The 21,885-nt window shown below is 43.0% G+C and overlaps 1 protein-coding gene across 3 annotated transcripts in view; it reads left to right on the top strand.

The window, feature by feature from the left end:
• Window positions 1-1,128: 1,128 nt before the first annotated feature.
• Window positions 1,129-21,885, top strand: part of atxn3 (ataxin 3) — a 50,997-nt gene continuing 30,240 nt past the window's right edge. For 2 of the 3 annotated variants that reach the window (XM_067991926.1, XM_067991925.1), the window contains exons 1-5: window positions 1,129-1,187; window positions 11,504-11,668; window positions 13,385-13,429; window positions 17,251-17,336; window positions 17,594-17,660. In XM_067991926.1, the coding sequence (XP_067848027.1) occupies window positions 1,164-1,187; window positions 11,504-11,668; window positions 13,385-13,429; window positions 17,251-17,336; window positions 17,594-17,660 (387 nt within the window). In that variant the 5' untranslated portion in view covers window positions 1,129-1,163. Of the gene's footprint in view, window positions 1,188-11,503; window positions 11,669-13,384; window positions 13,430-17,250; window positions 17,337-17,593; window positions 17,661-21,885 lie in introns of those variants that run through there. The other variant, XM_067991927.1, reaches the window with a different exon arrangement.

Raw genomic sequence — 21,885 nt, 5'->3', positions numbered from 1 at the left:
CACCCAGTGCAGGCCTTGGTCCCCCCCCATCACTTCGCCCAGTGCAGGCCTTGGTCCCCCCCCATCACTTCGCCCAGTGCAGGCCTTGGTCCCCCCCATCACTTCGCCCAGTGCAGGCCTTGGTCCCCCCCATCACTTCGCCCAGTGCAGGCCTTGGTCCCCCCCCATCACTTCGCCCAGTGCAGGCCTTGGTCCCCCCATCACTTCACCCAGTGCAGGCCTTGGTCCCCCCCCATCACTTCGCCCAGTGCAGGCCTTGGTCCCCCCATCACTTCTCCCAGTGCAGACCTTGGTCTCCCCCCCATCACTTCACCCAGTGCAGGCCTTGGTCCCCCCCCATCACTTCTCCCAGTGCAGGCCTTGGTCCCCCCATCACTTCTCCCAGTGCAGACCTTGGTCTCCCCCCCATCACTTCACCCAGTGCAGGCCTTGGTCCCCCCCCATCACTTCGCCCAGTGCAGGCCTTGGTCCCCCCATCACTTCGCCCAGTGCAGGCTTTGGTCCCCCCCATCACTTCGCCCAGTGCAGGCCTTGGTCCCCCCATCACTTCTCCCAGTGCAGACCTTGGTCTCCCCCCCATCACTTCACCCAGTGCAGGCCTTGGTCCCCCCCCATCACTTCTCCCAGTGCAGGCCTTGGTCCCCCCATCACTTCGCCCAGTGCAGGCTTTGGTCCCCCCCATCACTTCGCCCAGTGCAGGCCTTGGTCCCCCCATCACTTCTCCCAGTGCAGACCTTGGTCTCCCCCCCATCACTTCACCCAGTGCAGGCCTTGGTCCCCCCATCACTTCTCCCAGTGCAGACCTTGGTCTCCCCCCCATCACTTCACCCAGTGCAGGCCTTGGTCCCCCCCCATCACTTCTCCCAGTGCAGACCTTGGTCTCCCCCCCATCACTTCACCCAGTGCAGGCCTTGGTCCCCCCCCATCACTTCTCCCAGTGCAGGCCTTGGTCCCCCCCCATCACTTCACCCAGTGCAGGCCTTGGTCCCCCCCCATCACTTCTCCCAGTGCAGGCCTTGGTCCCCCCATCACTTCTCCCAGTTGCTCAAACTGTTTACGTCGTTTGGACGGTAGCGCGTGTCTGTGTGTCCCGGGCGTTGATTGGTTCGTGGCGTTTGACCCGGCGGGGTCACGCCGCACAGGATGCTGGTCCATTATCCATCATGGAGGCGATATTTCACGAGAAAGTAAGTTGGTGCGGAAATGATTTTTTTTAAATGTCAGTGGCGGCGGTGGCTCGTCGCCCGAGGAGCAACGCCCGCAAAGTAGCGGCAGGAGTGGCGTTGACGTTCAGTTGAAAAAGGGCCCCTTGGGCTGTAATGAAACGGCCGGGGGGCTGTGGGCTCCGCAGAACCGTTGCCAGGCTCGGGCGAACGGGCTGGTTCGCTCCTTGAGGCCAGGATTCGGGGCAAGCAGAGGCCTGGTGTTGGCTGTTCAAGGCTCGGTGTTGTGGGTGAGCTGGGTGCCAATACGACAATTACATTTAATTCAGCTTTAGAGGGCTGCACGCGAAATGGTGCTAGGGCATTTTTAAAGAGACTTTTAAATCTGTGGTGTTAGGGCTTGGGAGGCGGAATCAATATCCCAGCCCAAAATATAAAGCAAAAGGGAAAGCTGCAGGTCCTGCTATTCAACAGGAGATGGGTGCAAAATGTTATCGAGTTTTGTGTAAATCCTCTGAAATTGATCTTTTCAGCTGGTTGAAAAGTTCAATAAATTGTGTCTGTCAGTTGCGCATTTGTCACAGTCTCTGACCTTCCGTTTCTGACACAACACAATTTTTATGATTCTTGTAAAATACGGACAGGAAAACAGTTTGCATAGGACACCCCTGATCGGTCCACCTTCTGTGACTGTCAAAGTCGACATGCAGGGATCATCTGCACATGGAGAAGTTGGATGTTTAGCCTGAAAGACTGTTGCTGCACTATATAAAATTACAATTGGAGTATTATGGTTTTGTTCCAATGGTTCGTAAAGTTGCTGGAAATAAAGCAGTGTTCGTACAGTTTTATTTTAGTTTGAATGATAATTATTCATTGAATACTGTGTGGCGGTTCAGCTGCCTTTCATTGAATGATCTAGTACAAACGGTGGCCATTCGGCCTATCGTGCAGGTGTGTGAGGTTGTTGAATAGGTAGAATTATTGCTCGTTTAGAGTGAAATGTTGGGTATAATTACAATGTGACAAATTTACATGTGTAGTTTCCCTTACAAATATGGACATTGGAATTGTGATGGAAATACAACATAAGGACAGAATGTATGATTTTAAAATGGGGACTGAATTACGACTGTGTCCCTTGGGCCAATGATCCCATAACCTGTAACCCTGCTTGATTTGAAGGCAACACTTTGTCTTGACTCCCCATGTGCAATGCCACGGGAAGTCCACTAGTATATAGTAGTTGGACTGATTATACAGTGCAGTTATTATATTTGGACTTAGTGTGTGTGTTTATATTATGTATGTATGTATGTTCATGTAAGCCTCCGATGTATGCACAGCAATACAGTATTAGATAAACTGGTTATGTTGACAATGAATCTGCTGTACAATTTTCTTAATGCGATGAATTGTTATGATCTCGAATGCACTACCTACAAGGGTGATGGAAGCAGATTTAAAAGTCCCTTTTTAAAAAAGGGTATTAAATATTTACATGAAAGGGGGAAAATTTGCTGGGCAATGGGGAAAGAGCGGAGGAGTGGGACTAATTGGATAGCTCTTTCAAAAAGCTGACACTGGTATGGTGAGCCAAATGGCCGCCTTCTGTGCTGTAAGATTCTATGATTCTAACAGCTCTAATTTTGGACAAATTCTAACAGTTGTAACTTTGAACAAATTCCATAAATGATCTTTTTTGAGATCAAACATTTGAATTTGGAAATGCTGCAAATATTGTCTTTCCGAGGCAAATGATCTGGAACGTTAATTGCTGAATGCATGTACACAGTATCGTTCGAGATGATTGTTCAAAACTCTCTTGAAATAGTAAAGGCAGCGAAGGAATGCTCTCCCATGCAAGCTCAAATGACCACTGTGGCCCTATTTATAAGAATGTGACCATCCAGTAGGGAAGTTGGCAAAATAATCAGCTAACTACAAATTCTTTGAACTAAAATGTTATCATTCTTTTACATTTTTTTTTACAATGTCCTGATCAAGAAAGTGGGAAGGCAGACCTCTTGACAGGTACTGCCCTTCCCATTCTTAAACCAGCCAGTAGCAGAATTGGGGTTGCTACACTCCAATTTTCCCTCCTTGAATTAGTACTTTGTCCCAGCTAGAGAACTTGTCCCCATACCTGGTCCCCATTCCATGGACCTAGCTAAAGATTGAGCCTGCAACCTACCAAACATAGAGGCCATACTAAAGCACCAATGTACTGAGCAACCTCCTTAGATTCAAATAAATATATTTAGTTGTGTTTATGCATATAACAATTTTAGATGTTTGTGTTAAATAAAACCACATGATGGAGTCTCCCCAGTAGATAAATACACAACCCAGTGTGGTACCAATCGATTTATAGATTTAAAAAGGGCCCAAATGTCATGCTTGGTCTGTGCTGAGTTGACTGATTTTGGCTTGGGCAGACTGGAGGCACTACTATTGCACTTTGTGTTTCAAAGCCAAAGAGAGAATCAGATCAGTTCCATCTCCAGTGACCACTATTGGAAAATGCAGATGTGATGACAGGGTCGAGCATAGCTGTGGTGCCACCCATGATGAATGTTGATTGACGATTATTGTTTAGACTTGTACAGGAGGAATGGCCATTTGCGTGAGGTACCAGAAACCTACCTGGATCCGTGGAACTGTATCTTGTCATGTGTCATCAGCTTCAGGAAAGGCAGCAAGAAAATTGGTGGGGAAAAAAATGCCTTGTTGGTTCTGTCGATAAATGCACCAAGTGGTGAGCATTGAGCCATAGAGACTAGGAAGTCCCATGTTCAGCTGCTGGTCTCCACTGAGTTAGCTGATCTCAGTGAAGGCAGTGGTGGGAACACAAAATTGACCTTAGTCTTGCTTCAAAAAGATGGGGGAAATTGGCCACGGCAAATGGAAGTGTGGTTCTGTTGAAGGAAGGATCAGACTTGTTTATAATGCTGTTGACCGTACATGGTCCAAAATCATACAACTTGGATTTATATAGTGCTTTTAACATAGTTAATGTCCCAAGGTCCTTCACAAAGGAATAGCAGATGGTGAGCAGTAGTTGGAGGTGATCAAGTGTATGGTTGAAGAGGTAGGTTTTTGAAGATGGTCGAGAAAGTTCCAGAGTTGGGATGCCTGGCCAAATGAAGGGGAGGACCAGAGTAATTAAAGTGTAGGGCACACGCAGAATGTAGAGCTGGAGGAGGTTAGATCGGTAGGGTGGGGTAATCCATGGACGAGTTTGTAATTTGAGGATTTTGAATTCAATCTCTGGGGATAGGGAGTTAATGGAGATTGGTGAAGGCAGCAGTGATGGAGAGCAGGCAACAGAGTTTCGAATAAATAGAATTTCAGGATGGAGAGCATTGGAAGAAGTTGCACCTTGTGATAAGCGTAGAGGGAGGCAATGGTGGAAATAGGTTGCCTTGGTGATAGATGGGATATGGGGTTTGATGCTTCGCTAAGTGAAACAGGATACCTAGGTTGCACGCTGTTGGTTTGAACCTGAGCAAACAGCTGAGCAAGAAGATGTAGTTGAAGAGGACTAGGGTGCAGAGTTTTTGGTAGGAGCAGAACAGCATGTGAATTGGCTTGCTCATATTCTGAAAGTTCTTCTCCATGACAGCGTTGGCTCAGTGATAACACTTGCATCTCTTCGTGGGTTCAAGCCCCACTCCAGAGACTTAAGCACAGTATCCAGGCTGACTTCAGTGCCGTCTGCAGGGAGTGCTGCACTGTCGGAGCTGCCTTCTCTTGAATGAGATGTTAAAACCGAGATCTTGTCTGCCCTCTCGAGTGGCATAAAAGATCCTGTGGCACTATTCGAAGAAAAGCGAGGGAGTTCTCCCGTGTCCTGGCCAATATATATATCCCTCAACTAACGGCACTAAAATGGATTATCTGCTGTTTGTGGGATTTTACTGCTCACATTGGTTGCTGCATTTGTCTACATTACAACAGTGACTGCATTTCAAAATTACTTCATTAGCTGTGAAGCGCTTTGCGGCGTCTTGAGGTTATGAAAGGTGCTATATGGAATGCACTGCCCGAGGGGGTGGTGGAGGCAGATTTAATCATGGCCTTCAAAAGTGAACTGGATACGTACTTGAAAGGAAAAAATTTGCAGGGCTACGGGGATAGGGAAGGGGAGTGGAACCAGCTGGATTGCTTTTGCATTGCGCTGGCGTGGACTCGATGGGCCGAATGGCCTCCTTCCGTGCTGTAACCTTTCTCTGATTCTATGATATAAATGTAATTCTTTGATGTCAGACAGCACAGTGGTGTTCATGGAGTCAAGGGTAGTTCTGGAGATGTAGAGCTGGATATTTTCAACATGCGTTTGGACTATGGATAAGCTGTTGCTGAGGAGCAGTATTTGAATAAGGAATCATGAGAAGTAAAGTTTATATAGCATTCAACAAAATGCTGATGTATTTCAGTACATTGAAGGATCACTTAACGCTTTGAGGACTGTAATATGATCTGTACATCAGTATCTGTATTAAAACTAGTAGGTCTTTAGTTTTTTGAAGAACACAATGAATATCAATGTTCTATATCTGGCTTATCAGGGGAAAGCAGCAAGAGCCAAGTTCAGGGCACCACGGGTGGCTCTGCTGCACAGGAGGGGAGGAAGAAGAGTGGCAGGGCTACAGTGATGGGGGATTCAATTGTAAGGGGAACAGATAGGCGTTTCTGCGGCCACAAACGTGACTCCAGGATGGTATGTTGCCTCCCTGGTGCTAGGGTCAAGGATGTCACGGAGCGGCTGCACGGCATTCTGGAGGGGGAGGGTGAACAGCCAGTAGTCGTGGTCCATATTGGTACCAACGACATAGGTTTAAAAAAAAAAGGGATGAGGTCCTGCAAGGTGAATTTAAGGAGTTAGGAGATAAATTAAAAAGCAGGACTTCAAAGGTAGTGATCTCAGGATTACTACCAGTGCCAGGTGCTAGTGAGTATAGGAACAGGAGAATAGACAGGATGAATGCGTGGCTGCAGGGATGGTGTAGGAGGGAGGGATTTAGATTCCTGGGACATTGGGACTGGTTCTGGGGAAGGTGGGACCTGTACAAACGGGACGGGTTACACCCGAGCAGGACCGGGACCAATGACCTCGCGGGGGTGTTTGCTAGTGCTGTTGGGGAAGGTTTAAACTAGAGTGGCAGGGAACCTGAGCGGGGAGTCAGAAGGGAATAAAGTTGAGAGCAGCAAGAGAGGGGAAGACCCAGGGGAAATCTACAATACAAATAGTACAAACAGTTGTTCAAGATCAAGTGAAAGGGAAAAACGTAGAGCAGCGGAAAGAAAGTGTACTTTAGGCACGACAGATAAAATAAAAACTCGAAGGCGTAAGGTCATTAAACCAGCATCAAAGCTGAAGTTCAGGCTAGGGTGTGTGGCCCAACTAAAAGTTCTATATACAAATGCACGGAGTATAAGGAATAAATTAAATGAACTACAGGTTCATATTCAAATTGGAGGGTATGACATGATGGCTCTTACTGAGACTTGGCTGCAGGATGGTCAGGATTGGGAACTAATTATACCGGGTTATAAGGTCGACAGGAGAGATAGGGAAAATGGAAGAGGGGGAGGAGTAGCCTTAATGATTAGAGATGAAATCACTTCAATGATAAAGGGGGATATAACGAGAAGTAAGCAGCCAACAGAGACCTTATGGGTTGAATTGAGAAATAGGAAAGGATCTAAGACGATAGTGGGAGTTGTATATAGGAGCCCTGGCAGCAGCTCTGAAGTGCTAGATTGTATAAATGCAGAGATTAGACAAGCATGTAACAAAGGCATAGTGGTCTTAATAGGGGACTTCAACCTTCACATAGATTGGGAAAAGCAGACTCGCAACTGTCAGAAAGGTAGTGAATTTCTTGAGTGTGTCCGGGATAGTTTTCTGCAGCAGTATGTCCTAGAGGCAACAAGGGGGCAAGCCATACTAGATTTAGTAATGAGTAATGAACTAGATTTAGTTAACGGCTCAACTGTGTGTGAACATCTATCCAATAGTGATCATAACATGATCGAGTTCAATATAGTGTTTGAAAGGGAAAAAAGTGAATCAGCTGCTAAGATTCTAGACTTGGGCAAGGCCGACTTCAATGGGTTGAGACAGAGACTGTCCACAGTAAACTGGAAAAATCTGTTCATGGGTAAAACGACTGATGATCAGTGGGAAATGTTTAAAGAAACATTTAACGTGATACAGAATCGGTTTATACCCCTGAGGGGCAAGAACTCTACTTGCCAAAAAAAACAGCCATGGACAACTAAAGAGGTAAGGGACAGTATAAGACATAAGGAAAGGGCATACTAAAAGGCAAAAAAGGCACAGATCCTGGCGAATGGGAAAGATGCAAAGATCAACTAAGGGTCACAAAACAGATAGTAAGAGCTACAAAAAGAGAGTATGAAAAGAAACTCGCAAGGGATATCAAAACCAATACGAAGAACTTTTATAGTTATATTAGGAAAAAGAGGGTGGTCAGGAGCAGTGTTGGCCCCTTAAAAACTGAAAGTGGGGATATTGTCATTGACAATGGGGAAATGGCAGACATGTTGAACAATTACTTTGCGTCAGTATCTACAGTCGAAAAAGAGGATAGCATGCTGGAAATCCTAAGAAAACTTATATTGAATCGGGGACAGGGACTCGATAAAATTAACATAAGTAAAGCAACAGTAATGAAGAAAATAATAACACTAAAGAGTGACAAATCCCCAGGACCAGATGGTTTCCATCCCAGGGTTTTAAAGGAAGTAGGTGAGCACATTGCAGAGCCCCTAACTATAATCTTTCAAAGTTCTCTAGATTCAGGAACTGTCCCTCTAGATTGGAAAATTGCACATGTCACTCTGCTTTTGAAGAAAGGAGAGAGAGGGAAACCAGGGAATTATAGACCAGTTAGCTTAACATCTGTTGTGGGGAAAATGCTGGAATCTATAATTAAGGATAGGGTGACTGAACACCTCGAATTTTCAGTTAATCAGAGAGAGCCAGCATGGATTTGTGAAAGGTAGGTCGTGCCTGACAAACCTGATTGAATTTTTTGAAGAGGTGACTAAAGTAGTGGTCAGGGGAATGTCAATGGATGTTATTTATATGGGCTTCCAGAAGGCATTTGATAAGGTCCCACATAAGAGGCTGTTCGTTAAGATAGAAGCCCATGGAATCGAGGGAAAAGTACGGGCTTGGTTAGGAAGTTGGCTGAGCGAAAGGCGACAGAGAGTAGGGATAATGGGAAGGTACTCACATTGGCAGGATGTGACTAGTGGAGTCCCGCAGGGATCTGTCTTGGGGCCTCAATTATTCACAATATTTATTAACGACTTAGATGAAGGCATAGAAAGTCTCATATCTACGTTTGCCGATGACACAAAGATTGGTGGCATTGTGGATGAAAACATAAAATTACAAAGCGATATTGATATGATTAGGTGAATGGGCAAAACTGTGGCAAATGGAATTCAATGTAGACAAATGTGAGGTCATCCACTTTGGATCAAAAAAGGATAGAACAGGGTACTTTCTAAATGGTAAAAAGTTTAAAAACAGTGGATGTCCAGGGACTTAGGGGTTCAGGTACATAGATCATTGAAGTGTCATGAACAGGTGCAGAAAATAATCAAGAAGGCAAATGGAATGTTTGCCTTTATATCTAGAGGACAAGAGTACAAGGGGGCAGAAGTTATGCTGCAGCTATACAAAACCCTGGTTAGACCGCACCTGGAGTACTGTGAGCAGTTCTGGGCACTGCACCTTCGGAAGGACATATTGGCCTTGGAGGGAGTGCAGCGTAGGTTTACTAGAATGATACCCGGACTTCAAGGGTTAAGTTACAAGGATAGATTACACAAATTGGGGTTGTATTCTCTAGAGTTTCGAAGATTAAGGGGTGATCTGATCGAAGTTTATAAGATATTAAGGGGAACAGATAGGGTGGATAGAGAGAAACTATTTCCGCTGGTTGGGGATTCTAGGAGTAGGGGGCACAGTCTAAAGATTAGAGCCAGACCTTTCAGGAGCTAGATTAGAAAACATTTCTACACACAAAGGGTTGTAGAAGTTTGGAACTCTCTTCCGCAAATGGCAATTGATACTAGCTCAATTGCTAAATTTAAATCTGAGATAGATAGCTTTTTGGCAACCAAAGGTATTCAGGGATATGGGCCAAAGGCAGGTATATGGAGTTCGATCACAGATCAGCCATGATCTTATCAAATGTAAAGAATCTTACAACACCAGGTTATAGTCCAACGATTTTATTTGAAAATCACAAGCTTTCGGAGATTATCTCCTTCGTCAGGTGAGCGTGGGACTCCTTGAACGTTTTGCATTTATAGTCAGAGAACAATACCTGGTGATTACAGAGAATCTTTCCAACTGCCCGTTGTCAAGGCAATCAAAGTGTTCAGACAGAGAGGTGTTACCTACAGGGCCACCGAATATACAAACGGCCAGAACACAAGACAGAGAGAGAGAGAGGGAGAAACATCCGAAAGGAAGAGAAAGACCGAGAATGACCCGTTTGTATTAAAAACAGATAACCTTTATTCGCTGGTGGGGTTATGTGTAGCGTGACATGAACCCAAGATCCTGGCCTCAACCGGGATCTTGGGTTCATGTCACACTACACGTAACCCCACCAGCGAATAAAGGTTATCTGTTTTTAATACAACGGGTCATTCTCTGTCTTTCTCTTCCTTTCAGATGTTTCTCCCTCTCTCGCTCTCTGTCTTGTGTTCTGGCCGTTTGTATATTCGGTGGTCCTGTCGGTAACACCTCTCTGTCTGAACACTTTGATTACCTTGACAACGGGCAGTTGGAAAGATTATCTGTAATCACCAGGTATTGTTCTCTGACTATAAATGCAAAACGTTCAAGGAGTCCCACGCTCACCTGACGAAGGAGATAATCTCCGAAAGCTTGTGATTTTCAAATAAAATTGTTGGACTATAACCTGGTGTTGTAAGATTCTTTACATTTGTCAACCCCAATCCATCACCGGCATCTCCACATCATGATCTTATCAAATGGCGGAGTAGGCACGAGGGGCTGAATGGCCTACTCCTGTCCCTATGTTCCTATATAATTAGAAGAGAAAATAATGTTTCTTGCTCCCTCTGCCACCCCCCCCCCCCCCCCCCCGATCTAATTTCCAAGTCATTGACCTGGATATTATAAACCAAGAAAAGTGTTCACTTGAGGCTGCCTGTGTTAGTGCATATTTTATCTGAATTTATAATTGGCCGAGTGGTGTAACAAATTAAAACTGGGCTTGTCTTAGCAACAATCTTGACAAGAATTTTTGTCTTGTGTGTAGGGGAAATGAAGAATACACAAACCCTGTCTCGAGTGTAGGAGGCAGATTTGAAGGGAGATAACTGATAATAGCCTCCTGCTGGGATAAAATGGTTTGATTGCTTCCTCAAACAGTATCTGTAAGTTTACCACTGCGAAAAAAAAAGTCAGAACGGTTATCTGTGATGACTGTCCCACTAACAAGACTCTTGCCTGTTGATGAAGATTTGCTTTGACCTGGAAGTGTAAGAATCTGTTTGAATTTGGGTGGTGTGATTGCAAGTTCTGTCTCCAGAGGCAGCACAGGCTGGGAGAGAGATGACAGCTGCTGACTGTTGCTTCAGTTCACTTGATACATTTATTCAGCTCCAAGTCGCAATGGTGAGCTGGAACTGTATGGTGCTTAGAGCCCATGTGAGATGCAACCTCAGTTGAAGAATTGTGATAAAAGGACTTTAAGAATCTCAGAATAATTGTTATGTTGGGTTCAGAGAGCAGATTCATGTACCTATTAAAGTTAAGTACTGTATTGTAATCTTGTGGCTGATTTATTCTTATATATAATTTTACTTATCACAGTAACAATGAATTAGTAGCCTGAACTATATAGTCCATCAATGTGGTGTTTTTCTGCCAATATGGAGAGAGCAGGAGTATATGGTGGAATCCCGTACTATTTCTGATACATACCCCAATAGTATAAGGAGTCATTGTTCACCAGGCAGTCTGCTATTCCAGATATTTTGTGCATAGTCAAAGTTTAGTCTATAGGAAGTGCAAGCTTGTCTATGGAAGTTGAGCTTTAATCCGTTTCAGTAAGAAGCCCAAATTGCAATGTACATGTTTTAATCTCCATTGCTGGATTTTAAAATTTTGAAGATTAGTTTTTTTTGTCACTAAACAATTGAGTATGCTTGTGCAATATCGACAGATTTATACAACAGTGGGAGAGAGCTCTGTCAGAGCTCTGTCTCCAGCAGTTCATGTGAAAATTTGATGGGCTTTGCTCTGCTTCATTCCACAGCAAGAAGGGTCCCTATGTGCTCAACATTGCCTCAACAATTTGCTGCAGGGAGAATACTTCAGCCCCATAGACCTCTCTACAATTGCGCAGCAGTTGGATGAAGAGGAGCGAGCAAGAATGGCAGAGGGAGGAACTACCACAGAGGAATACAAAATATTTTTACAGGTAAAAACTGCAACTTAAACCAACGTTAATTTTAGCGATGCTGCTCCCCATAGACCACTTCTGTGAGAACTTCAATCTTTAGGTGTTAGCCATGGCTCAGTGGTAGCGCACTCGCTTCTGAGTCAGATGGTTGTGGGTTCAAGCCCCACTGCAGAGACTTGAGCACGTAATCTAGACTGACACTTCTGTGCGGTACTGAGAGAGTGCTGCACTGTTGGAGGTGCTGCCTTTCAGATGATATGTTAAACCAAGGCCTTATCTGCCCACTCAGATGTAAAAGATCCCAAGACACTATTCAAAGATGACCAGGGGAGTTTTTCTGGTGTCCTGGTCAATGTTTATCCCTCAACTCTAAAACAGATGATCTGGTCATTTGTTTCATTGCTGTTTGTGGTACCTTGCTGTGCGCAAATTGGCTGCCATGTTTCCTACATTATAACAGTGACTACATTTCAAAAAGTACTTCATTGGTTGTGAAAGGTGCAAGTTCTTCCTATATATTGACTGGGAGGATTTCAAATGCAGATATTACATTTCAATATTGGGAGCCCAATTAAGACAATAACATGTAGTTCCACAAGACTCATCTCATCAAGTCAACTTCATTAAGAGAAGAGGAAAGAAAATCAGTAACAAGACAGTCAGATACTTAAACAGTTCAGGCACTTATTTAAATTTTTCCCTTCCTCCATAAGGAAGCAAATTCACTTCATTTCAAACTGAGGTGAGAGTATGGCCTCAGGAGATCTCTAAGATTTTGGATTGGATGGCAGCTCGCTCCATTTGTAACAAATCCAAATTTATGCAATTAGAGATAATTGACTGATGCTATTGGATCCCTTTAGAGCTGATCTAAGTGGGACAAAAAGTGATGCAGTTTTGCGGCTTGCTGTAAACTGCAGAGGATGTGGAAAGAAGTCCTTTCCATTTTGTACCTCCCTTTCTGTAGTCACCCCGCACCATCCTGACATGAGGGCAGGTGAGCAACCTGTTCCTGGGCTATTCCCGTGCTACCCTATGTGAGTTCCTTGAGTGACTTTCACTCTTATGCTTCCCTGGTGTCCACACTGTAGTGTGGCTGAGACCAGGAATACACTGTGTGGGGATCGTAGATGCAGAGTATGTCCCTACCACTTTACAGTGCAGAGTGTTGCAGCTCCCATGTGCCATTCTAGCTGATGATTGAGATTACTAAATCATTTGATTAGAAACTCTAGTTTGACTCTAATTCATTGAACCACACTAGAAAGCCCACACAAAATATGCTAATTATTGGTTGATGTTATATTATTCCTTCCACCAGATATAGCAGTCTAAAGACTCCTCCCTTCCAAAAAGAAATGCATGCATTTTCTTTCCACTTGCTTCCAGGCCCTTAAGGAAAATTTCAACCCTTAGACTACAGAGAATTTCAAGCTCCCTGGATTACCTCTTTCTTTTAAAAAAAAAAGTTTTAATTCATGTGCCATGATGCTGAAACAGATTCTAAAATTACGGTAGTAAATTAACTGATGTCACGAGCAGCTTTATAACCGTAATGTTAATCCTGTATATTACTAAAACACCATCCCTGCCTCGGTGCTTTTAGTTGTGTCTGATGAACATATTCACATACTTTGACCACCAATCAACAGTAGGCACCTTTGGCCATTTAGTCTGTGTACCATGAATGTTTACATTCACCCATCTTTACATTTTTTCTCTCTCTCAATATAGCAACCTTCAGGGAACATGGATGATAGTGGATTCTTTTCAATTCAAGTAAGTTTCTGACTTTAAGCCCTGTAACCTATTGCCTTTAAACTAATTTGTTTTATTTATTTCCCCCCAGCCTTTTCTCCACACTGTATTCAAAAGTGATGAGAAACAATAATTATCATTTTTTTTGCCCCCTTGTAGTTGATAAATAAGATTATTAAATAGTCATAGTGGACAGGGCTAGCAAGCTGAATTTAACTAGATGTCTTGTTTTGTCCTTTTTCCATTGCTTGCTTACATTGTCCTTCTCATCCTTTGCTTTTTCCTTTTCTCATTTTAACTTCAGATTTGTTTTTCTAAATCATTTTCTTCATGCATTTCTGTTAGTGCTGTTTGTAAGTCAGTTCTGTGATCACTGTTTCATCTATAAACTAGCAGTGTGCACTGTTTTTGCTACAGAAAAATATGTATCACTGGAGTTTGCAGAATTTGAGTTCCTGTCCCTAGCTATCATTTACAAACACTGCACATGGCAAATCTGTAGTTGAAATAACCATCAAAGAACTGAAAGGGGGGGAAATACAGCAACCGGAAATTGGAGTGCTTACAAATGGGCAATGTTTTAGTTATTGGCAGGTAAGAGGCTGCCCTTGGTTTTTACCATTACCTTGACACCACAAGAAGTCATAAATTTAACTGGTGAAGGGGGTAAGAAGTGATGGCAATGAATAAATAAATACCAATTTTGGTAGTTCCAGTTAAGGGCCTCATTGCCCTGCAGGTTATATTCATCACTGCAAACACATTGATCTCAAATGTACTTTAATGTACACTTATATGGAGGGAAATATTAGTCATATTTAGATATGACCCAGATAGGAATGCTTTGTAGCCAATATTTATTTCCGTAGCAGTTACATGTTAGCATTTTATATTTGTCAATAAAGAAAACAAAATATGTTCCTGAGGGGGAAAAGTATTCAGATTGTGTAATAACTGTAATAATCCTTGTTTTGCCATCTAATCTAACTTCATCTGACAATGAAATAGCTTAATATAATCAGGAACACATAGATTTCTGCCCTCATAAATAAGAAGGTGCATTGTTGGAATAACATCAAGGTGATGCATTAATGTCCTCCTCTTGTGTAGGTGTGCAGTGCATCACTGGAGCTGTTGAGTAAACACTTGTTTCAGCTCCTCGTGGTTTTATTTCAATCTGAATTTGGCAGCATTGTACTATTTTTATCTGTTGACGTGGGCAGGAATCTGTTTTGGTCAGTATGTTTAGGTGAAGAAATAAGAAAATAAAAAGGATAACATGTTTATATGGCAATTATGAATAAACATTTCTATTCTAATGGGACATTCAACAGTGTTAGTGAGGTTTGCTGAACTGTTTCTATCATTTAATGGCAATTGAAGAGGAAAGTAGCTCAGTTTTGAGCAATGACAAAACAAATGCAAAATTCTGAAAGCTAATTGCAAGAATGTCTAAAATTGCCCTCACCCTTACTGATCTGTTTCTTTTGGCATTGTAAATTCACTAACATGAATAATTCAGTATAAAACTGAAAGTGCCAACAAGTCTCGTTATTGCCAAAGTATGTTGAAGTGCTGTGTTAGAAAAGTAAAGTTTTTAACTGCAAGTATTTATGGTGAAGATTTACATGAGCTATGATGAAACTGGCCAGCTGTTTTTATTCTGATAACTTAGAGATTTAAAATGATTTAGTGGCTCTGACGGGGTAATCTGACTACGCAACGAATCAAAGCAAACTGCAATATCCCATTTTGTTCGCTTGTGTAGATTGACTTTTAAAAAAAAACTCCGAATAACCTGACACAAAGCAATTGAGGCATTTAAAATGCATTCATAACTGGTTTCAAAATAATGCAAAATTTGACCTGTATCTTTAAGTAAAACTTCAAGATGTTGTAAAAAGTTGTTTTTGTTCAGTTGTTTACGTTACTAGCCCACCACCTCCCTCAGTGTGCATTTTACAGTTTTATCTCTTTCCTGTCATAATCTGGTTATTTCATGTTAAGTGCAGCAGTGCATGAACAGTCTAGTGACTCCTCCATGGCCTCTGACACTACCACTCCCCTGTTTCAACCAGGCAGGAATGTGTTTTGCTTTGGCCGCATAGTTGGGTTTTTCTGAAAGAGTTTCTAGTCCTCTATACCAATCCTTTTTCCTCCCCCCACCTCCTCCGACTGCTGAAACTTTTCACATTCAATCGTGGCCGGAGCCTTCAGTTGCTGCTACCAAGCCCTTTCAGGAAAAGTTTAAAATTCAATATTCAATCAACAGTTTAAAAATTCTAAACATATAGAAAGGGTGAAAAAAGAATATAAGGCCCATCAAGCCTACCCCCCCCCCCACCCCAATCCAATCAAAGATGAAACATCTTATACCGTTCATCCACCCTTTAACCACGCTATCTCCAGAGAGAAGCAAAAATAAAAGCCAAGCAGAAAACCTGCTGTCAATGCAAGAAAAACTCCCCTGGAAATTTCTCTCCCAATTTTCTGGGGCAATCAAGCAAAGCTCCAGGAGAACGTGATTCACATGGCCCATTATAATCACAACTAATTAGCATCTTGGCCCCAATAACTACAAATTACCTCTTCTCTCAGGAACTTGTCAAGTTCCTTTTTAAAGGCCTATAACATGGAAAGAAATACTTCCTGGCATCCAATCTAACTTTTCCTATAGATTTTACAGGCATGACCTCCAGTCTACCTCCCTTATGCATTTCAGATAACCTATCTAATCGGGATGTATCCAATCCTTTCATCATTTTAAAACCTTCAAAAGCCTCTCTTTCTCTAAAGTAAATATCCCTTACCCTTGGAGCCTTTCCTCATAACTAGGTTTGGTGTCCTCCTGGTCACCCACCTCTGCACCTTCTCCAAATTCTCTTGATCAGAATCAGTAGGATCCTGCCATGTTAATGTTCTTTTGGTGAATATGGCATTCACCAAAGATTTGAAGGTCAAATGGAAGAGGACTTTGTTTTACATGTTTTGAAGTTCACCCTAAAATGATAAAAGGATTAGATAGGGTAGATACAGAGAAGCTATTTCCTCTGGTGAGGGAATCCAGAACAAGGAGGCACAATTTTAAAATTAGAGCTCCGCCATTCAGGAGCGAAATGAGGAAGCACTTTTTCACAACGAGTAGAGAAAATGTAGAACTCTTCTTCCCTTCCCCGTGCCTCCCCCCACCCCCCAAGTGCTGTGTCAATTGAAATTTCAAGATTGAGATCGACAGATTTTTATTGGGTAATGGTATTAAAGGTGGGTAATTGAAGTTGACATACAGATCAGCCAAGTTCTAATTGAATGGCAGAACAGACTCCATGGGTTGAATGGCCTACTCCTATTCCTATGTTCCTATGCAAGCCTACAAAAGGGGATGTTGCAGAAGTATTGTGAAAGTAGTTGAAAATTGCATAGCACTTTGAGAGACTGTGTTAAACACATACTGTTTACACAAAGCAATTTTAAAAATAAGTAATTTCCCCGTTCACCCAACTATCTACAACGTGTTTTTAGAATGGGAACCCCAGATGATAAAATGAGGTTCAGCCCAAGTAGAAACAATCAGTTTCACTCTAGTTCTTTCCATTGGAAAAATAACTGCAAACACTGTACACAGACAATAGTCCTAAATTTTAGGTGGGGGCAGGGAGGGATAAATGCATCGGGCTCCAAGAAAATAGAAGCAATAGCTCCAGTCGAAGCATGTCTTATAATTAGTGCATAGATTTTTGCATGTGTTAAAATCAGATGTTGCTTTTAGAATTATGTATTTTAAATGGGTTCCACTGTTTTGATGTAAAATCCAAAGAGCTTTCAAAGCAATTTTATTTCTGCAGGTGATTAGTAGTGCCTTGAGAGTCTGGGGTTTAGAGATTACCCTCTTCAACAGCCCAGAATATCAGCGATTAAGGATTGATCCAGTGTAAGACACATTATATATAAATACAGTGTGTTCTCAGTATTTTAAGATTGAAATTATAAATACTTTTTTTTATTGTGGATCTTAATTTTAATTTTCAGACTTTGGATTCAGTTTTTCAAACTATGTTCTTAAAAACAGTCACAAATATACAATAGCTATTTTGATTGGAATTAGGCATTTTGAAAATTTATATTGATTCTTTCAACATGTTCCTTGTGGATAGACTGTAAACCATTTCATGTTTGTTGTTTCCACAGAATTGAAAGGGCATTTATATGCAACTACAAAGAACATTGGTTTACAGTACGAAAATTAGGCAATCAGGTAGTTTGCTCTTTAACATTAAAAAAACTGTTGTAGAATTTTGAATCGCATCTCCACAATATCAGAAGAATTAGAGCATTCCCGTTGCAAAATATTTCCAATATTTCCCACGATTGTTTCACCTCTTTTGATATTCAACCTAAAGATTTTTAAAAATATATTCCACAGATTCAGTTTGTTAGATTTACTGCACCGCCCCATAGTTGCAATTTCTTGGACTTCAGGAACCCTCATTACTTTTATTTTACAAACAAAAACATTTCACTGGGGGCGGGGTAGGAAGAGAAGACGTTCCAACAGATTTAATTTGCTTTTGAAGACACAAGATTTTAAAATATTGCTTCACAATTGCATATTATTGTGGATCAGTAGGTCATGCCTTTTCCTGCCTGAATCAGGTTTCTGTCCTCCCACATCACCGAAACGGCCCTAACCTATGTCACAAATGATATTCTCTGACTGTGACCATGGTGCAATATCCCTGCTTGACCTTTCTGCAGCCTTTGAGACGGTCAACCACACCATCATCTTCCAGCACTTCTCCTCTGTTGTCCAGCCTAGTGGGACTGCCCTCGCTTGGTTCCATTCATACTTATCCGATTGTAGCCAGAGCATCTCCAGCAATGGCTTCTTTTCCAGCCCTTGCACCATTAGCTCTGGAGTCCCCCCAACTATCCATCCTTACCCTCCTCTTCCTCATCTACATACTATCCCTTGGCGAGATCATCTGCAAACATAGGATTAGCTTCCACATGTATGCTGATGACACCCAGTTCGACTTTTCCATCACCTGTTTCAGCCCCTCCACTGCCTCAGTGCTGTCAGACTGCTTGTCTGACATTTAGTTTTGAATGAGCTGCAGTTTCTTCCAGCTAAACATTGGGAGGACCAAAGCTATTGTTTTTGGTTCTCACCACAAATACCATACCCTTGCCAATGACTCCATCCCCCTCCCCGATCACTGTTTCAGGTCTAGACTGTTTGCATCGTCAACAGCCTATTTGATCTCGAGCCGAGCCTCCGACCCCATATCCTCTCCATCACAAAGATCGCCTGCTGCCACCTCCATAACGTTGCCAGCTTCCACCTCCATAACATTGCCAGCCTCCACCCTGACCTCAGCCCATCAGCCACTGAAAGCCTCATCCATGTTTTCTGCACCTCCAGATTTGACTATTCCAATGCTTTCCTGGCTAACCTTCTAAACTTCAGCTGATCCAAAACTCTGCTGCCTGTATTCTAACCTGTACCAAGTTTCACTCGCCCATTATCCCTGTCCTTACTGACCTACATTGACTCCCAGTCCCCCTACACCTCGAATTCAAAATTCTCATCCTTTTTGTTTAAATCCTTTCATGGCCTCGCCCCTCCCTATTTCTGTGACCGCCTTCAGCCATACATCATCTGCCCTCTCCTCTCTTATTGTGCATTCCCTCTCTCCCTTCGTCCCACCATTGACAGCTATGCCTTCAGCTGCATAAGCCCTGCAAACTGGAATTCCCTCCCTAAACCTGTCCACCTCACTCTCCTTTTAAGACCCCCCCTTAAAACCCACCTCTTTGACCAAGCTTTTGGTCACCCCTCCTAATATCTCCTTCTTTGGCTCAGCATTTATATTTTTTGATTATTCCTCTGTGAAGCAGCATGGGATGTTTTTCTGTGTTAAAGGCACTATATAAATAAAGTTGTTAAATGCAAGAATGTCTAACTTTACGCCATGATTCTAATTTTAAGCTGTTTGAAGGGGTGCATTTATCCATTAGAGAATTGCCCTTTACCCAAAAACATAATCAATGCAAGAAGTCTGATGGGCAAGGCAGATGAACTCAGGGCATGGATGGGTACATGGGACTGGGATGTTATAGCTATTACTGAAACATGGATAAGGGAGGGGCAGGACTGGCAGCTCAATGTTCCAGGGTACAGATGCTATAGGAAAGATAGAGCAGGAGGTAAGAGAGGAGGGGGAGTTGCGTTCTTGATTAGGGAGAACATCACGGCAGTAGTGAGAGGGGATATATCCGAGGGTTCGCCCACTGAGTCTATATGGGTAGAACTGAAAAATAAGAAGGGAGAGATCACTTTGATAGGATTGTACTACAGACCCCCAAATAGTCAACGGGAAATTGAGGAGCAAATATGTAAGGAGATTACAGACAGCTGCAAGAAAAATAGGGTGGTAATAGTAGGGGACTTTAACTTTCCCAACATTGACTGGGACAGCCATAGCATTAGGGGCTTGGATGGAGAGAAATTTGTTGAGTGTATTCAGGAGGAATTTCTCATTCAGTATGTGGATGGCCCGACAAGAGAGGGGGCAAAACTTGACCTCCTCTTGGGAAATAAGGAAGGGCAGGTGACAGAAGTGTTGGTGAGGGATCACTTTGGGACAAGTGATCATAATTCCATTAGTTTTAAGATAGCTATGGAGAAGGATAGGTCTGGCCCAAAAGTTAAAATTCTAAATTGGGGAAAGGCCAATTTTGATGGTATTAGACAGGAACTTTCAGAAGTTGATTGGGAGAGTCTGTTGGCAGGCAAAGGGACGTCTGGTAAGTGGGAGGCTTTCAAAAGTGTGTTAACCAGGGTTCAGGGTAAGCACATTCCTTATAAAGTGAAGGGCAAGGTTGGTAGAAGTAGGGAACCTTGGATGACTCGGGAGATTGAGGCACTAGTCAAAAAGAAGAAGGAGGCAAATGACATGCATAGGCAGCTGGGATCAAGTGGATCCCTTGAAGAGTATAGAGATTGCCGGAGTAGAGTTAAGAGAGAAATCAGGAGGGCAAAAAGGGGATATGAGATTGCTTTGGCAGATCAGGCAAAGGTGAATCCAAAGAGCTTCTACAAATACATAAAGGGTAACTAGGGAGAGAGTAGGGCCTCTTAAGGATCAACAAGGTCATCTATGTGCGGAACCACAAGAAATGGGTGAGATCCTGAATGAATATTTCACATCGGTATTTACGGTTGAGAAAGGCATGGATGTTAGGGAACTTGGGGAAATAAATAGTGATGTCTTGAGGAGTGTACATATTACAGAGAGGGAGGTGCTGGAAGTCTTAACGCGCATCAAGGTAGATAAATCTCCGGGACCTGATGAAATGTATCCCAGGGCGTTATGGGAGGTTAGGGAGGAAATTGCGGGTCCCCTAGCAGAGATATTTGAATCATCCACCGCTACAGGTGAGGTGCCTGAAGATTGGAGGGTGGCAAATGTTGTGCCTTTGTTTAAGAAGGGCGGCAGGGAAAAGCCTGGGAACTACAGACCAGTGAGCCTGACATCTGTAGTGGGTAAGTTGTTAGAGGGTATTCTGAGGGACAGGATCTACAGGCATTTGGAGAGGCAGGGACTAATTAGGAACAGTCAGCATGGTTTTGTGAGAGGAAAATCATGTCTCACGAATTTGATTGAGTTTTTTGAAGGGGTAACCAAGAAGATAGATGAGGGCTGTGCAGTAGACGTGGTCTACATGGACTTCAGCAAAGCATTTGACAAGGTACCGCATGGTAGGTTGTTACATAAGGTTAAATCTCATGGGATCCAAGGTGAGGTAGCCAATTGGATACAAAATTGGCTTGACGACAGAAGACAGAGGGTGGTTGTAGAGGGTTGTTTTTCAAACTGGATGCCTGTGTCCAGCGGTGTGCCTCAGGGATCGGTGCTGGGTCCGCTGTTATTTGTTATTTATATTAATGATTTGGATGAGAATTTAGGAGGCATGGTTAGTAAGTTTGCAGATGACACCAAGATTGGTGGCATTGTGGACAGTGAAGAAGGTTATCTGGGATTGCAACGGGATCTTGATCAATTGGGCCAGTGGGCCGATGAATGGCAGATGGAGTTTAATTTAGATAAATGTGAGGTGATGCATTTTGGTAGATCGAATCGGGCCAGGACCTACTCCGTTAATGGTAGGGCGTTGGGGAGAGTTATAGAACAAAGAGATCTAGGAGTACAGATTCATAGCTCCTTGAAAGTGGAGTCACAGGTGGATAGGGTGGTGAAGAAGGCATTCGGCATGCTTGGTTTCATTGGTCAGAACATTGAATGCAGGAGTTGGGATGTCTTGTTGAAGTTGTACAGGGCATTGGTGAGGCCACACTTGGAGTACTGTGTACAGTTCTGGTCACCCTATTATAGAAAGGATATTATTAAACTAGAAAGAGTGCAGAAAAGATTTACTAGGATGCTACCGGGACTTGATGGTTTGACTTACAGGGAGAG

The sequence above is a fragment of the Heptranchias perlo genome, chromosome 10 (assembly GCF_035084215.1).
Source record: "Heptranchias perlo isolate sHepPer1 chromosome 10, sHepPer1.hap1, whole genome shotgun sequence".
NCBI lineage: Eukaryota > Metazoa > Chordata > Chondrichthyes > Hexanchiformes > Hexanchidae > Heptranchias > Heptranchias perlo.
This window is presented reverse-complemented; position numbering and strand designations above follow the sequence as displayed.